Below are 14,917 nucleotides of genomic sequence, written 5' to 3'. Positions count from 1 at the left end.
TACATACGTAACAACAACAGCATATATATGTTGTTGTTATGTGCTTTTGATATATATACACAATTTGCTATTGTTGTTACTGTTAAATGCCATCAAGTTGGTTCAGACTCAAGAAGCAGCTGGTGGATTTGAACTGACAGCCTTCTGTTTAACTATATAGTGCTACATCAGGACAGGTGATGGTGGTTATGTGCTGTGATGTCGGTTCCGACTCATAGCAACCCTGCATAGAGTTTCTAAGGCGACTAGTGGACTTTAAAATGGTTCCAGGAAAATAGAATGAAAAGGTAATGAAATTTTTCCATGAATTTTTTGAAGCCCCCTCATATCTGTAGCGAGAAAGAGAGAGCGAGAGATTGACTTCAAGGGATTGGTTCACACAGTTGTGAGAGTGTGGCAAGCTCAAAGTCTTAGCAATTGAAGAGTGAAGAGTGAAGTTCTGCCAAAATATCTATTTATAGTCTGGAGTCAGAACACACCCTAGGGAAATTCCCTTTTCAACAGATTGAGTGATTACATTTCATTGTATTGCATTATGGGAGCTAATTACATTACAATTTACATAGATTTGTGTTTGGCCAAACAACTGGGAACCACAATAGCCTAGCCAAGTTGACACATAAAATTAACCTTCATAGTGATGGGCTGGAGATTTGGGAGATGAAGAACAGATACAAAGTTGGAAGTTTTCAGTGTATTGGAAAGAGTTATCAGTAGGGACTGGAGTCCTGGTGTGGCACTGTGGGTTAATGCACTGCACTACAAAGTTAGTTTGAACCGCAAGATCAGCAGTTCAAGTTCACCAGCTGCTCCTGGGAAACCCTATACAGGGCCACTATGGTTCAGATCCTACTCGATGGCACTTAACAACAACAGTAGGGGCCAAGGGAATTTGCAAGGATAAGATGAAGAAGTGAATAACCAGGATCAAGATTTAAGGGAAAAGGATAGGAAGGAACTTGAGAACTTAGAAGAAAGTTGAGACTGGGCTAAGAAACAGGGTCAGAGGAACACTAGAAAGGAACAAAAATGGTGAGGGGGTATTTGATACAAACTAAAGGTGTTTAGTAAAAAGCCCAGTGATACTGGGTAATGGTTGACCTCACACAAGGGCTGAAGTGGTCCCTTGCATCCCTTCCTAGCACCCTCAGCGACATTTCTGTTCTGAAGCTGAAGGTGGATAAATGCTCCCGACAAGACACAGTCTTCATGAAGAAGGTGAGTGTGGCCTTGGACCCAGTGAATCCCATATGGGCCCAGCCCTGCAGACCCAGTCCTTCCAGGCCCACGTCACTGCTGACCACAGCGCCTGCCTCCTCTCCTACAAAATACCCCTGATGAGCTATTCTGGGGCCATAGATCATGTTCATTCCTAAAACTGGATTTGGGCTACAGTCGTTGCTGGTTTCATTCAGGGCCCTCCTCCTGCAAACTCACACACAGCATATCCTCCTTCCCACTCACTTTCTGAGGGTGGAGATGGGCACATGTTATGCCCAGAATTCAGGGTCCCCAAAGACCACCCAGGAGCCATGTACTGATGCAAATACGTAAGGGAAGTTTAATCAAGCTCGAGCCAGGTCTCTAACCTATGAGGTCGGAATAGGGAAAGAGCCCCGAATTCATTGTCTGCAGGGTTTTTATAGAGTTTTCAAACAGCTCAGGTTTCTCAGCTTTACAATCTTTGGATTGGTTAACAATTGGCAAACTATAAGATGTTACAGTTTAATTGGTCAGGACTGGTGGTCTTTGTTCTTAGGCTAGGGTAAAGGAAAACATCTGGCCTCTGGCCTTGAGCTGCCTGGCTATTTATACATATATCATTTTCCTGGAGCTAGAGGACGTGTTCCTGCTAATGTACGGAATGGAGATTGACCTTTTCTCTGGAGGGAACTAAAAACTGAGGCCTTGTCTATTTAAAATGCTTTCCTGAGCCTGACTAGAGTTTAGTCAAGCAGTCTCTAGGTAGGCAAAATCAGGTAAAATCGGTTTGGTCCTTACACACACACCTCCATTCACATTGGCCTTCCTCCCCATTCTATGTGCTCACCTGGCCTGGCCTGGCCTCCATCCCTACCTCTACAGCACTCGCAGCAGCTCTATAGACACATCTACCTGAGCTGTAAGGAGGAAACAAACATGCAGAAGCACTACAAGGCCCTCTACGGCTTGCTGGCACTCATCAGCATCGAGCTGGCCAACGAAGAGGTGGTGGTGGACCTCATCCGCCTGGTGCTGGCGGTTCAGGTGAGTCCCAGTGTGAGCAAGACACAGGCATTGGGATCAGAGGACAGAGGCCTGTTCTGTCTGAGCACTTATGGGAGTACAAAGTGGCAGCTGGTGGCAGCTTGTTTTGGAGTCCAATACTGCACTCTCTTGGTTGGCCATTCCTCCATGAAGGAGACCCCAGCCATGGTCCTGTTTAAAAACCACAAAGGAGTGCTTAATTCATGCCCTTAGCCCATCTTCAGACTCCTTGCCCATAGGTTGTTCTTGGGACCATTCACTTCAGCTTTAATGAGGGTGTCTTCAGCTTCCTGAGAAGTTATGGGGCAAATGCTGAGGAAGGCTTAGTCTAGAAAAGTGAGCCATCTCTAAAGAAGGTTGGTGAGAGGCTGGGTGGAAGTATAGTTTGTGAGTTGAAAACTCTGGAAACCCCTCTCTGTTGCCGTAGGACGTGGCCCAGGTCAATGAAGAGAACTTGCCAGTGTATAACCGTTGTGCCCTCTATGCTCTGGGGGCGGCTTACCTGAACCTCATCAGCCAGCTCACAACAGTGCCTGCCTTCTGCCAGCACATCCATGAGGTTGGTGCCATCGACTCATGTTTTCCTCATGACCCTGAGAGCCCAGAAGGCCCTTAACTCGGGGTTTAATGTGCCCATAATTGCATTAGCCTGTGCTTAGTCTTAGTCATCAAAGAAAGGCTGGAAGTAAAAAGTCATCATAGTGAAAAGTCATCATAGTGAGAAATAGCTGCCTGGCTCCTCTTCTGAGTGGGACCTCCTCTAGGTTAAGTAGGACATGACATGGCATAGCAGGTGGGGTCAGGAACAGGGAGTATCCAATACCCCTTCCTAATCTGCTACATGCCCCCTCTACTTCCTACTCCTCTACCCTTCCCCTTCTCCCAGAACCACAGACACATACACCCTCAGATCATGTGGAACTAAATCTACTTTTTAAATTTTTTTTAAAAGAAGTTTTGCTATAAAAATTTTCAAACATCAGAAAAGCAGCGTAAATACAATCAATACCCATATACCTGTCACCCAGGAGCTCTGGTAGCACAGTGGTTACGAATCGGGCTGCTAACCTCACAGTCAGCAGTTCGAAACTACCAGCGGTTCCATGGGAGAAAGATGAGGCTTTCTGCTCCTGTAAAGATTTATAGCCTCGGAAACCCTGTACAGGGTCACTATGAGTCGGAACCGACTCCACGGCACATAACAACAACGACAATCACCCAGGTTAAATAGTTGCCAAGATCTCTCATTTGCTTCATCTCATTCTTTTCTTGTTTCTTTGCAGAGATATTTAAAATCAAATCCCAACTGTCATGCACATCACCCGACATACTTTAGCATGCATGCCTAAAAACATACGGCCCCTTCTTTTGCTATTAACACTCCTAATTCAATTCTCAATTAATTCTTTTGTTACTATAATACCCAGTCCATCATCCAATGTCCTCAGTTGTCTTAGAAAGACCTTTTTAAACACATTGAAGTATTTAAAGGTGAAATGATACGGTGTCTAGGATAAATTTTAAAATACACCAGCGAAACAAAACAAAACCTAACAAAACCCCCTGGGTCTTAGCTAGTATGGGCTAGCTTGGGGGAAGAAGGGGAGGATTGTATCACTGGGTCAGAGATGACCCCAAGGGATACAGGGCCTCCCCAGCCTCTTCCTGATACAAGACTACAAAACAAGATCCTCCTCATTAAAAAATAGTGGTGTTGTCGCAACTCACCCCTGCTCATATTTGCAGGTCAACTGTCCTGCCATTTCACACTATCTTAGTGACTTTCAGTTTGCTTGTTAAAATTTGCAAAGGATACCGAAGGAAACTCAAGATGTCACTGTTCACTGGTGTGTTTTGCAGTTCACCTGGGTATTCCATACATTGTTCGGGAAATCGTACAATCTGCATTGTCTTTTTAAATGTTAAAATGAAAAGCACAGGAGCCGGGAACCTAAGTCTTTTAAAGTGAGGGTCCCTGCATTCAGAGGACCTGTGTGCACACATGTTGTGGTGGGCGTAAGCTTCTCAGGCTGCTCTGGGGGTCATGCTAACCTGAGTTTCTCACACGAGAAACCCAGCTGTAGTGTCCTCACCAGCCAGGTTGTGGGAGGTGATGAATGCTGAGTGGGGGAAGCTCTTTCTGAGCTCTCTCTTCCTGCCAGGCCCAGCTCTTCTCCTTTGATTCTCCCAAACTCCAGGTAATCGAGACTCGGAAGAAGGAGGCCCCTTACATGCTCCCTGAGGATGTGTTTGTGGAGAGGCCCAGGTGAGGAGCACACCTGAGACCTGGTCAAGGAGACCTGAGGCAGCTGGGTAAGGGGGTGGAAGGTAAAGCCCAGGAGAGGTCACCCAGACACCATGAGACTCAGGCGTATTGCAAACCAAAGGCAAAAAGTGGACACTGTCCATGGGAGTTTGTGTTAATGGTGGAGGAATAATTCAGAAAGGGAGAGTGAGAATGGTTATACACCTTGAGAAATGTAGTCAATGTTCCTGAGTTGTACATGCAGAAATTTGCTGAATTGGTATAAGTTTTGCTGTGTATATACTCAAAAGCAAAAAAATAAAATAAAAAGAAGAAAGAAAGTGGATCAGGTCTGTGGCCTAAAAGTCCTGGTTGAAGTTTGACCCCACAGTTCCTGGAGTCCAACTGGATGGAGCAGGTGTTGTGCTGTACCCTGAGGTGTGTTGGACACAGTGTGGGTGATACAGCTTCTTAGGGAGCTTTGACCACACCCATGGGAAATGTACCGGAGGAATTGTGCCTGCCAAGTCACTGCCTTAAATCCAAGTGGCATTCTCAGACTACAGTCTGTGGGCTGATATCACCCCAGCATCAGAGGAAATCAAGAACAGATATTCTGAAGAAACAAAACGCCTAACAATACGATTACATAAATTATGGTCCAGTCATACAAGAAGTCACTGAGAGCCCTTACACAAGAATATATCATATCAAAGAATGTTCTTAGATGAGGTAACAGCTGACTAAAACATAGCACATAACAGGAATGGAGTGGCGGGGAGAAGGTATGGACTGAAGAACTATGCAAAAGTGTGCATATCGTGGTTAAGTCTGGAAGCTGGGATGGAGTGATTTTTTTTCTCCCCATTTGCTTCTCTGTCATTTTGTATAATGAACATGTTATTTTGGTAATAAGGAAAATCATTAGGAAATCTTTCTAGTTGCCCAGTGTCCCAGCTTGCCTCTTCCATTCCTGTCTTCCAGATTGTCTCAGAACCTTGATGGAGTGGTGACCGAGTTGCTCTTCCGCCAGAGCAAGATCAGTGAAGTCCTTGGGGGCAGTGGCTACAATTCAGACAGGCTCTGCATGCCCTACAGCCCTCAGCTGACAGGTAGGGACCATGCAGCCTCTCAACCCTACACCTGTTGCCTTGGCCGGGTAAGGGCCCTTCTGTGGTCTTCTACGGCACCTTGGATGTTACACAGGACCTGAAGGGCACAGTGAAAATTCATGGGGAGATCTTTCTTGATTTCCTTACCTCTCCTCCTCGGTTCAGGATCCTTGGAGGTAACTGGTCCATGAGCTAGGCTGGCTTATGAATGGGAGAGGCTGCAGTGTGGTAGAAAGAGCATCCATGGGCTACAGTATAAATCAGAGACTCAGTTTGAAACCTTTCTGCAATTTAAACCAGTTGTCATAGAGTCTGCTCCTACTCATGGTGGCTCCATCTGTATCCGAGTGGAACTGTGCTTCTTCTGGTTGTCAATAGCTGATGTTTCAGAAGTAGATCGCCAAGACTTTTTTTTTTTTTTAAATACCTCAGGGTGGACTTGAACCTCCAACCTTTTGATTAGCAGCATTAACCATTTACATCATCAAGGGACTGTCTTTGCAACTGACTAATCTTAGACAAGTCCATTAGCATCTCTGAGTTTCTGTTCCCTTGATTCTAAAAGAGGGATATCAGTCTTACCTACCTTAGGAAGGCTGATGTGAGGAGTACATGAAATAATGGAGGAAAAAGCACTTAGGAAATGCTATACAAATGGCAGCTACTGATGGTGTTAGTAAATGATTCTCCCCACTGTCTGGTCATAAGCTGCTGTCTGGTCATAAGCAGCTTCTTTGAGCTTCTCAATAACTTTAAAAATCTTTACCCAAAGGAGCAAAACTGACCCTAGATAAGTAGAGATGGCCCAGAGCATATGCAAGACATCCATAAACCCCAAGTGTAACCTAATGTGCATGGAACCCTGAGAGCTGTGGACCAAGCAGAGATGCAGGATGAGAGAAGAGGCTAGAGGCTTATGATTCTGATTTCTCAAGGGCTGAGAATTCTAGGTTCTATTCCAGATGAAGATCGTTTATCCAAGAGGAAAAGCATTGGAGAGACCATTTCCCTGCAGGTGGAGGTGGAATCAAGGAACAGCCCAGAGAAGGAGGAGGTGAGTCTCTTATTCTTTATACACTGTCCCAGTGAAGCCATAGTTCCCAAAGGGGGGCCTGCTCCAGACTCCTGTGCACGCAAATATTCGGTGCTCGGGGCTCCTTAACTACATAAAGAATTTAAGGTTGAATGGAAAATAAGACCTGTTTTCTTACTGACTCACATCAACATACATTATAGACATTTTCATCAGGAAATATTATTTCTGTCCCTACCCCTCCATTCCCCTCATGAGAATATCATGAGAATCACTTTGGAAAGGGTTGTTAGAAACCACTCCCTACACAGCAATGGAAGCAGACATGCTCTGTGTGGGAAGTTGGAAGGTCTAACAGGAGAGGTGAGTGAGGGTGACAAGAGCTCTCATGGTGTTTTTTCCAGATGGATCCATGGAGGGTTTTTGATCTTCTTTCTGTCCTCTCTTGAGGGCTATAAATATCTAACTTCTACTCAAATTAACCTATGATGGCTCCCCTGCCATTGTCTCATTTCTTCGACCTCAGAAAACAAAGCGGATGTACCCATGAGTAAGGGAGAGTCAAGGGCCACAGTAGCGATACTAAGCTCCCCAACATGAAAGAAACGGGAGAGGATATGGGAGGAGGGAGAAAGAGATCATGAGGGAGTTCAAGCAAGGAGATGTCCTATACATTATTTTCTGCTGGTGACTGCCCCAGGAATCAGAACTGACGGAGGTGGGGGGGCCTCAGCAAGATGTGAGAAGGATACACATCTAGGTAGACTTTGGTATGAAGACTCAAGCAGTCCCTTGTCACAAAGCACAGACAATCTAGCATTTGCCGAGTTTCTGTGTCCATCTGGCTGCTTTAGTGATGAAGGGGAGTCTTAGCATTGTGTCTTCCCACTGGTGTAATGGACACAAGGAAAAGTCTTTGGAATCGGGAACAAGGCACCATCAAATCATGTCCTCAGTCATGTTAGCAATTCTTCATCTATTGGGACACACCTCCAGTCCAGGGCTGTTCAGAGCTTGTCTGGAACCTCCCCATGGAAGAAAAGAAGATGTGACTCAGATCAATTGGAGAAGTACAATGAGGAGGTTGCACTGAGTGTCCTCCAAGCCCCTTGAACTCTAAAAGGTTGTAAACCTCACATAAGCTGGGGCCTCAAAGTTCATGCATTAAGTTGGCTGCGGTCTTCCCCAGTCATGATGATTCTCCCCTCCCTAGAGTTAAGAGAACCTCAGGAACTGGGGAGTAGATTCCTAGGTCACAAATATAGATCCCTTCCCCCCATCAAGAGTCAGTTAGCCCCTTCTCTGTCATGCATCCATGATTCCATTCTGACTGGGCTCTTCACAACCTCTCACATGCCATGCCCATTTTCCTGACCACGTCTCTGCTGATACAGAATCCCATGTTTGAATCACCCTTCCTCACTACTTGGAGCCTGTGAGTCTGCCTATTCTTCATGCTCATGTTCTACTCCCTCCACCTAATCTAGCACATGGTGTTTTTTTTCTGGTTGTCAACACCACACAACTTCCAAGTACTTAGCATGTGACTATCTGCTGTTGGCAGGTGCTCTGGCAGTAGATGGATAGATGAATGGACAAGATACATTCTCAGAGTGAATCATATCTCAGCACAGCTCTCTCTGGCATATAATTTCAATGCTAATATTGTTTGTCATTTCCACTGAGTGACTAGCCTAGAGCCTCACATAGAACCTGTGCACACTTACTATGTTGAATGATTTGATTCCATCCCGGCAACTCTGTTCTTTCTCTTGCAAAACATTTATCGAACATCAAACATGTGCACAAATCAAAACTGTACCCTCAATGAATTTTCACAAAGTAGACATACCCATGTCACCATATGGGGTCAGGGACTAGACTATGACTTTCACCCAGGAGTTCCCTATACTGGGGGGCCACTATCCTGACATGTCACTTTGTGAACTTTATATAAATGAATCATTCTCTTCAGTATCTGCTTTTTTCACTTAATAATTATGTTTCAGTAATAGAACAAAGAGCAAATCCTGGTCTGGCCTCCAAGAGCTCACAGGCTCTTGGGGAACTGCTGGAATTTAGTCTAAACTACCTTCACTCTTCTCAGCATCTAACCAAAGTCCTGGCATCTACAGAGTTGCCTTCTATGGCTTTTATTAATTTCCCCTCCTTTTATAGACTACAGATGACTGAGCTCTTATGGCCCAGGTCTTCAGACCCATCTGAGCATATCTTCTTAAATCTTGGACTTTTTGCCTTTATTAAAGACTTAATTCACATCACGGAATAATTTAGTAGCATAAATCTTCAAAAAGATTATTCAGTTCTTAAAATTTATGTGTTTTATTTGCCGACTGCCTCCTCTTCCAACATTTTCTGTTACATTCTCTGAAGATTTATTTTAATTATACAGTATTTTCCTCTCCCAGAGCTTGATGGGACAAGTTTGAAAGATAAGGTGAGACAGTGGGTTTATGTTGATGAGACTTGATACTCACTTCTGAGTCCACTTGTTCTCCTTCCATTGACGGTTCGATACCTGCTTGGGGAACTTCCAGAGGCCCTGGTGAGAATGTTATTGTCCTGAAGGAGATCCTGACACTGTCCCCTTTTAGGACAGTCACCTGAGAAGTAAAGGGGCTGCCAGATGAAGCCAAAGGTGCTTCTTCCCATCTTTCACCTTTCTGAATCTCTGTCCCCTTTCCCTCAGCGAGTGCCTGCAGAGGAGATCACCTATGAGACTCTCAAGAAGGCCATCGGTGAGTTAGAGCCTGGAGGAAATTCTGTTAGGGAGCGGGAGGCTACAGCATGGGAAGTGCTTGTGAGTATGTTTACTTGACTGTTGACCTCCCGAGTGCCATTCAGTACAGATATAGGGGATGGGCTGGTGGCTTTATCTAAACTCATCACAACTACCATTGCAGCCATGAAAAGTCCACGATCTCCAAATAGGGTCAGTAATGTTGCCTTGTGTCTCCCCTACCAGCAACCATTTCCCCACCATGACAGCTGTCTTTAAAAATAATCAAAGGAGAGTTGTAGCCAGCCAGATAGGTCAAAAGCAATTTTGAATAAATATTTGGCCTACTTTCTAGTGAAATGAGATTCAAAAGAATAAGCTAACAAAAAAATATTAAGAATATGTATTAATATTTATGACAGTAGGTTTTTAAATGCAGCATTATTACTTCATTGATCAGGATTCTTGAACAATGTTGTTGTTGTTGTTAGGTCCAATCAGTTAGTTTCAACTCATAGCTACCCTATGTACAATAGAACTTAACACAGCCTGGTCCTGCATGATCCTCACAATCTTTCCTATGTTTGAGCCTCTTGTTACAGCTACTGTGTCAATTTCATTGAGGACCTTTCTCCTTTCCTTAGACCCTCTGTTGTTGTTGTTGTTAAGTGCCATTGAGTCGGTTCCGACCCATAGCGACCCTGTACAAGGTTTCCGAGGGTGTAAATCTTTACGGGAGTAGAAAGCCTCATCTTTCTCCCGCGGAGTGGCTGGTAGTTTCGAACCGCTGACCTTAAGGTTCTCAGCCCGATTCGTAACCACTACACTACCAGAGCTCTACTTTACAAAAAATTATACCTTTCTTCAAAGACTGGTCCTTCCTTCGTAACATGCCCAAAGTACAAGAGATGATATCTAACCATCCTTGCTTCGAATAGGCAATTTGTACTTCTTCCAAAACAAATTTGTTTGTTCTCCTGGCAGTGTAGCGGTATATTCATTTTTTCTTTCCAACTTTATAATTCAAATGCATCAGTTCTTCACTGTGCTTCCTTCTCACTGTCCAGTTTTCAAATGCATATGAGGCAGTTGAAAATACCACACCTTAAGTTCTCAGAGTGACATCAAAGTGACACTATTGGAAAATGTTGCTGTTGTTATGTGCCGTGGAGTCGGTTCCAACTCATAGTGACCCTGTATAGGGTTTCCAAGGCTGTAAATCTTTACTGGAGCAGAAAGCCTCATTTTTCTCCCACGGAACAGCTGGTAGTTTCGAACTGCTGACCTTGCGGTTCGCAGCCCGAGTCGTAACCACTACGCTACCAGAGCTCCTTATTGGAAAATAGTATATTCCAAATAAAAGAATGTTTCTAATAATTGACAAAGTATGCTTTTAAATGTCAAAACTTTTACATTTAAAATTGTAGTTATCATTGATGGTACTATTTCTTTACCTTCTTAAACAAAGTGTGCTGAACATATTTGACTGTTTTTTCTTTTTGCTAACTCATTTGGCATGTCAAATAGAATGTGCAGAAGAGCCCTTAATCTAAGTGCCCTCAGACTGTGCTGCCCTCAGGGGTCATGTGTTAATGTTAGTGGTCTATCCTGCTCTTCCATTATTGATGTCCCCTTTCAAATTGCTCCTGGATACTCTCAGGACTAACAACTATTCCAGGAACTTCCACTGAAGAGTCTTTGTGGCAATGCAGTTACTTGAGGCTTTAAAAGCCCGGCTTTGGGCTCTACCTAACTAGTTCTCTCTTACATGAGAAGAGGTACAAGCCCTTGGACTGTGTCAAGAAAATCACTTCGTGGGCAAAAGGAGGGCAGTACACCCTTCCATGCTGCTGCTCCTTACTGGTTAGCAGAGGGTAGGACCTAGGGAGTAACCTACTTTCTGTACTACAGTGGACAGCGTGGCGGTAGAGGAGCAAGAACGAGAACGGCGGCGACAGGTGGTAGAAAAATTCCAGAAGGCTCCCTTTGAGGAGATTGCAGCACACTGTGGAGCCCGGGTAAGTGAAGTGCAACAGAGATAAGACCTCAGGGAAAAGATTTGGGTCCAAGGTAGGTATGAGTTTCTAGATCCTGATACTTATGTCCCTGAACAGGGTCTTCTGCAAGGCCTTGGCATAACATTGCACCCTCACAAACCAAAAGACTCGGACATTCATCATATACTCCTCCCAGTCTCACAGATTTCGTATCAAAAAGACTTGATCTCAAGAGCACATGTGTTAGATAGGCAGATATACTCATCAAAATAAACAAAACAAACAAAACCCATTGCTATCAAGTCATTTCCAGCATTATGACCCTATAAGACAGAGTTGAACTGCGCCAAAGGGCACATTCTGCAAGTCTGCCTCTTGGCCACCAGCTCTTAGTCCCTCCTCTCTTCCCACAAATCTAGAGTCCTCAGCCGCTCCCCCTCTCCATGTCCCATCTCTGTCTACATCTCTGGTGTCGCTGCTTCTCTGGATAAGGGCCTGCATTCCACTGTGTTCTTCTCCCTTGATGGTCCAAGGATCTTTTGTTTCTGGACTGAAAGATTAACTACTCCCTAATTTTTGTTACAAAACTTCTACCTTTATAGTTGTGACAGTCTCAAATAATCATGATAACAATTACTCACTATTGAATCATAAGAATCTTATACCCATCTCTTTTAACCAGACCCATCTAGACAAGATGACAGCTATTCAGTGGGGACTCTTTCTTCCCCCACACACTCTTAAATCAAACTCCCTCTTGAAACCTTGTAAGCCAGTCACTTCGTGCCTTTATCAACCCCTCATTTTAGGTAGCCAATGTCTAAGTTGCCCATCCCTATCTACCCTGTGTACAGAGGGGATAGCATTGATACTTGATGTGAAGACTCCTTCCCTCTCTGTTGGTATTTAGAGTTACTACCTCCATGAGTATAGGTCAGGTTCATCAAATTGTAGCAATTTACCCTTGTTTCCTTTATCAAAAATTGTTGTGTTGGTGGGTTTTTTTTTTCATCTTCCTTTAGTCGAGTTCTGATTATCAAGCCATCAAGCCTAGGTGAAATGGGTACTATCTGAAAATTTGGGTGTTCTTGTGCCTCTTCCCTCACTTCATATCAGCTGGATGTTTCACCCTTAGCTCTAGCCCTCTGTGGCTATGTCCTTGTCCATGGGCTCAGCTGTCCCCAGGTCTCACCACACTTTGGACCAACAAGCCCTTCCTCTTCGCTCTCTCATCTCTATGTCAACGGGAGTCAATGGGCCATAGTTGAACTCAGCCCTTTTCTTCATTGCTGCCTTTCCCCCTATTCCACTCACCAGTAGACCAAAGTGCTCACCAGCAACCTGACATGCCTGCTCATGTGTTCCCTTTGAGTTTCAGTCTAAGAGGGGACTTTGTCCTGGAGGCACTTGATTGCTAGCCTTGATGTCTTCCTGGCGAACAGCTTACTTATTCTTGCAGTAGCCAGTCATACTGCCATTTTGCTTTGGGTTTTTCCTGATGATCTTTCTTTGAAGATGCATCTTCTGTCACTCTAGCTGTTCCAGGCTGGTCTGCTTGTCTTTTCTAGTGGGAATGTCCCACCTCAGAAGGTTTTGGATGGGACTCAGGATTCCACTTAAGGTCCTTTATACTCTACAAAGGCTCTGCAAGAGGCCTGTTTCACTGGGCAAGTTCCTTTTAGGTATTCCAATCAGTTATAGGCTGAAGACGGACTTACAAGTTTTCTGTAATCATGTTTCCCAACATTCCTTTCTATCCCACTCAAATGTCTATTTTACAATAGTATGCAAGGAAAACCAATATTCATAAGACAGTCAAGCATCTTAGTATTATTTCCCCTCTTCAAACTATGCCTAGATCCCTGTATCACAGAGCCCTGTTGTTCCAAGGTTAAGCATGCATCAGTATTTACCTCTGTCCCACTTAGCCCCTACAAACCTGTCTCAGTGCTCCCCTGTCTACCTTGTTCTTCTGCCTCCTTGCCCTTCTTGTATTACCCTCCCCAACACGCAAATTATGATGTGTCTGCCTTTACGCTGTGCTCTACTGTTGCCTCCCTCCACCTCCCTCGAAGCACCCCACGCTAATCCCACCGTTGTGGTTACCTTATATTTCTTTAACTTTTCTGTCCATTTAAGACAGTCTATTTTATCCTGTAATTTACCTGACCTTCCCACCACCTAGATCTCTGTTCCTCTGTGTTCACCTTCTTTCGCAATGTAATTGTTTTGATCATAGACTGACCTCCCAGATCCTCTGAATTTGTTCTTATGGTTTTATTCTGTTCTTGACTCTTTCATTTGTGGATTGACTTCCAGGTGATGCTGCCACGTACGTCAGTCTCTGGTTGTTGTCTGTTCTTGTTGGTTCTCTGTCCACAGAACTCCTTTTGGGATGCTTTTCATAGCAGGGTTGGCTTTGAAAAAGTCCTTTAGCTCCTGTTTATCCTGGAATGTTTTGGTTACACCATCGTATTTGATTGACAGCTTTGCTGGGTAGAGGATTCTTGGGTGGCAGTTTTTTTTTTCTTTCAGTGTTTTATATATTGCCTTCTTGCCTGCATGGCTTCTGTTGAGAAATCCGAGCTTAATCTGATTTGCTTGCCTTTATATGTTGTACTTCTCTTTTCCCTAGCTGCTTTCAGGATTCTGTCCTTATCTTTGATTTTGGAGAGCTTGATTATTATACGTCTTGGTGTTTTTCTTTTAGGGTCTATCCTTCCTAGGGTTCGTTGAGCTTCTTGGATGCTTATCTTTTCACTTTTCAGAATGTTAGGAAAATTTTCTTTCACAAGTTCTTCAACTATCTCTTCTGTGGACTTGTGTGATTCTTCCTGTTCTGGAATGCTGATAATTCTTATGTTATTCCTCTTCATGTTATCCAACATGAATCTTAGACCTTCTTCAGATTTTTTATCCTTTTTTCTGTTTGTTCTTCTATCTTAGTATTATTGAGAGATTTATCTTCCAGCTCACTAGTTCTGGCTTCCATCTCTTTAATTCTACTCTTTTGCCCTTTCAATGTATTGTCCATTTCTGATACTTTATTATTTATCATTTGGATGTCTTTCTGTAGTTTTTGAATTGTTTCCAGTGCTGTGTCTAGCTTATTTGTATGTTCATGTAGCACTTTCCTGACTTCTTCCTTATTTTTCTCAACTCCATTGTAAAGTGTCTGATACATTTTATAACAATTTTTCTGAATTCCTTCTCATGCATTTCCAAAGCCTGACCTCCTTCCAGTATAGAGTGTAGGTCTACCTCTAACTCATTTGTCTAAGTCGCTTTATCTTGTTTCTGGACATGTGCTGATATGGCATCTGCTTCTGTTTTTTGGGGCAGATTCAGTGGTTAGCTGTGACCTTAAAACTTAGATGAGTATGTGTTTTGGTATTTTTTATGCTTTCTGATCGCCTCCAGGTAGATGTGATCAGGAGATGCGCTTCCCTTTTCACTCTTCTTCCTGAAGAATTTCAAGATGCCATTGCTGGTCATTATGATGTAACTCAGGATTTAATTTTCAGCCTGTTTCCCTTTTAGTCT

The 14,917-nt window shown here is 43.8% G+C and overlaps 1 protein-coding gene across 1 annotated transcript in view; it reads left to right on the top strand.

Annotated features, from left to right (window-relative positions):
- The window catches only part of EFR3B (EFR3 homolog B (S. cerevisiae)), a 174,953-nt gene that overhangs the window by 150,825 nt on the left and 9,211 nt on the right, over positions 1-14,917 (top strand). Inside the window, exons 14-21 of the mRNA XM_006835231.1 lie at positions 1,143-1,218; positions 2,086-2,247; positions 2,675-2,806; positions 4,446-4,513; positions 5,477-5,604; positions 6,567-6,658; positions 9,348-9,396; positions 11,289-11,395. Of these exons, the coding sequence (XP_006835294.1) occupies positions 1,143-1,218; positions 2,086-2,247; positions 2,675-2,806; positions 4,446-4,513; positions 5,477-5,604; positions 6,567-6,658; positions 9,348-9,396; positions 11,289-11,395 (814 nt within the window). The remainder of the gene's footprint in view (positions 1-1,142; positions 1,219-2,085; positions 2,248-2,674; positions 2,807-4,445; positions 4,514-5,476; positions 5,605-6,566; positions 6,659-9,347; positions 9,397-11,288; positions 11,396-14,917) is intronic.

The sequence above is a fragment of the Chrysochloris asiatica genome, unplaced genomic scaffold (genome assembly GCF_000296735.1).
Source record: "Chrysochloris asiatica unplaced genomic scaffold, ChrAsi1.0 scaffold00016, whole genome shotgun sequence".
NCBI lineage: Eukaryota > Metazoa > Chordata > Mammalia > Afrosoricida > Chrysochloridae > Chrysochloris > Chrysochloris asiatica.
This window is presented reverse-complemented; position numbering and strand designations above follow the sequence as displayed.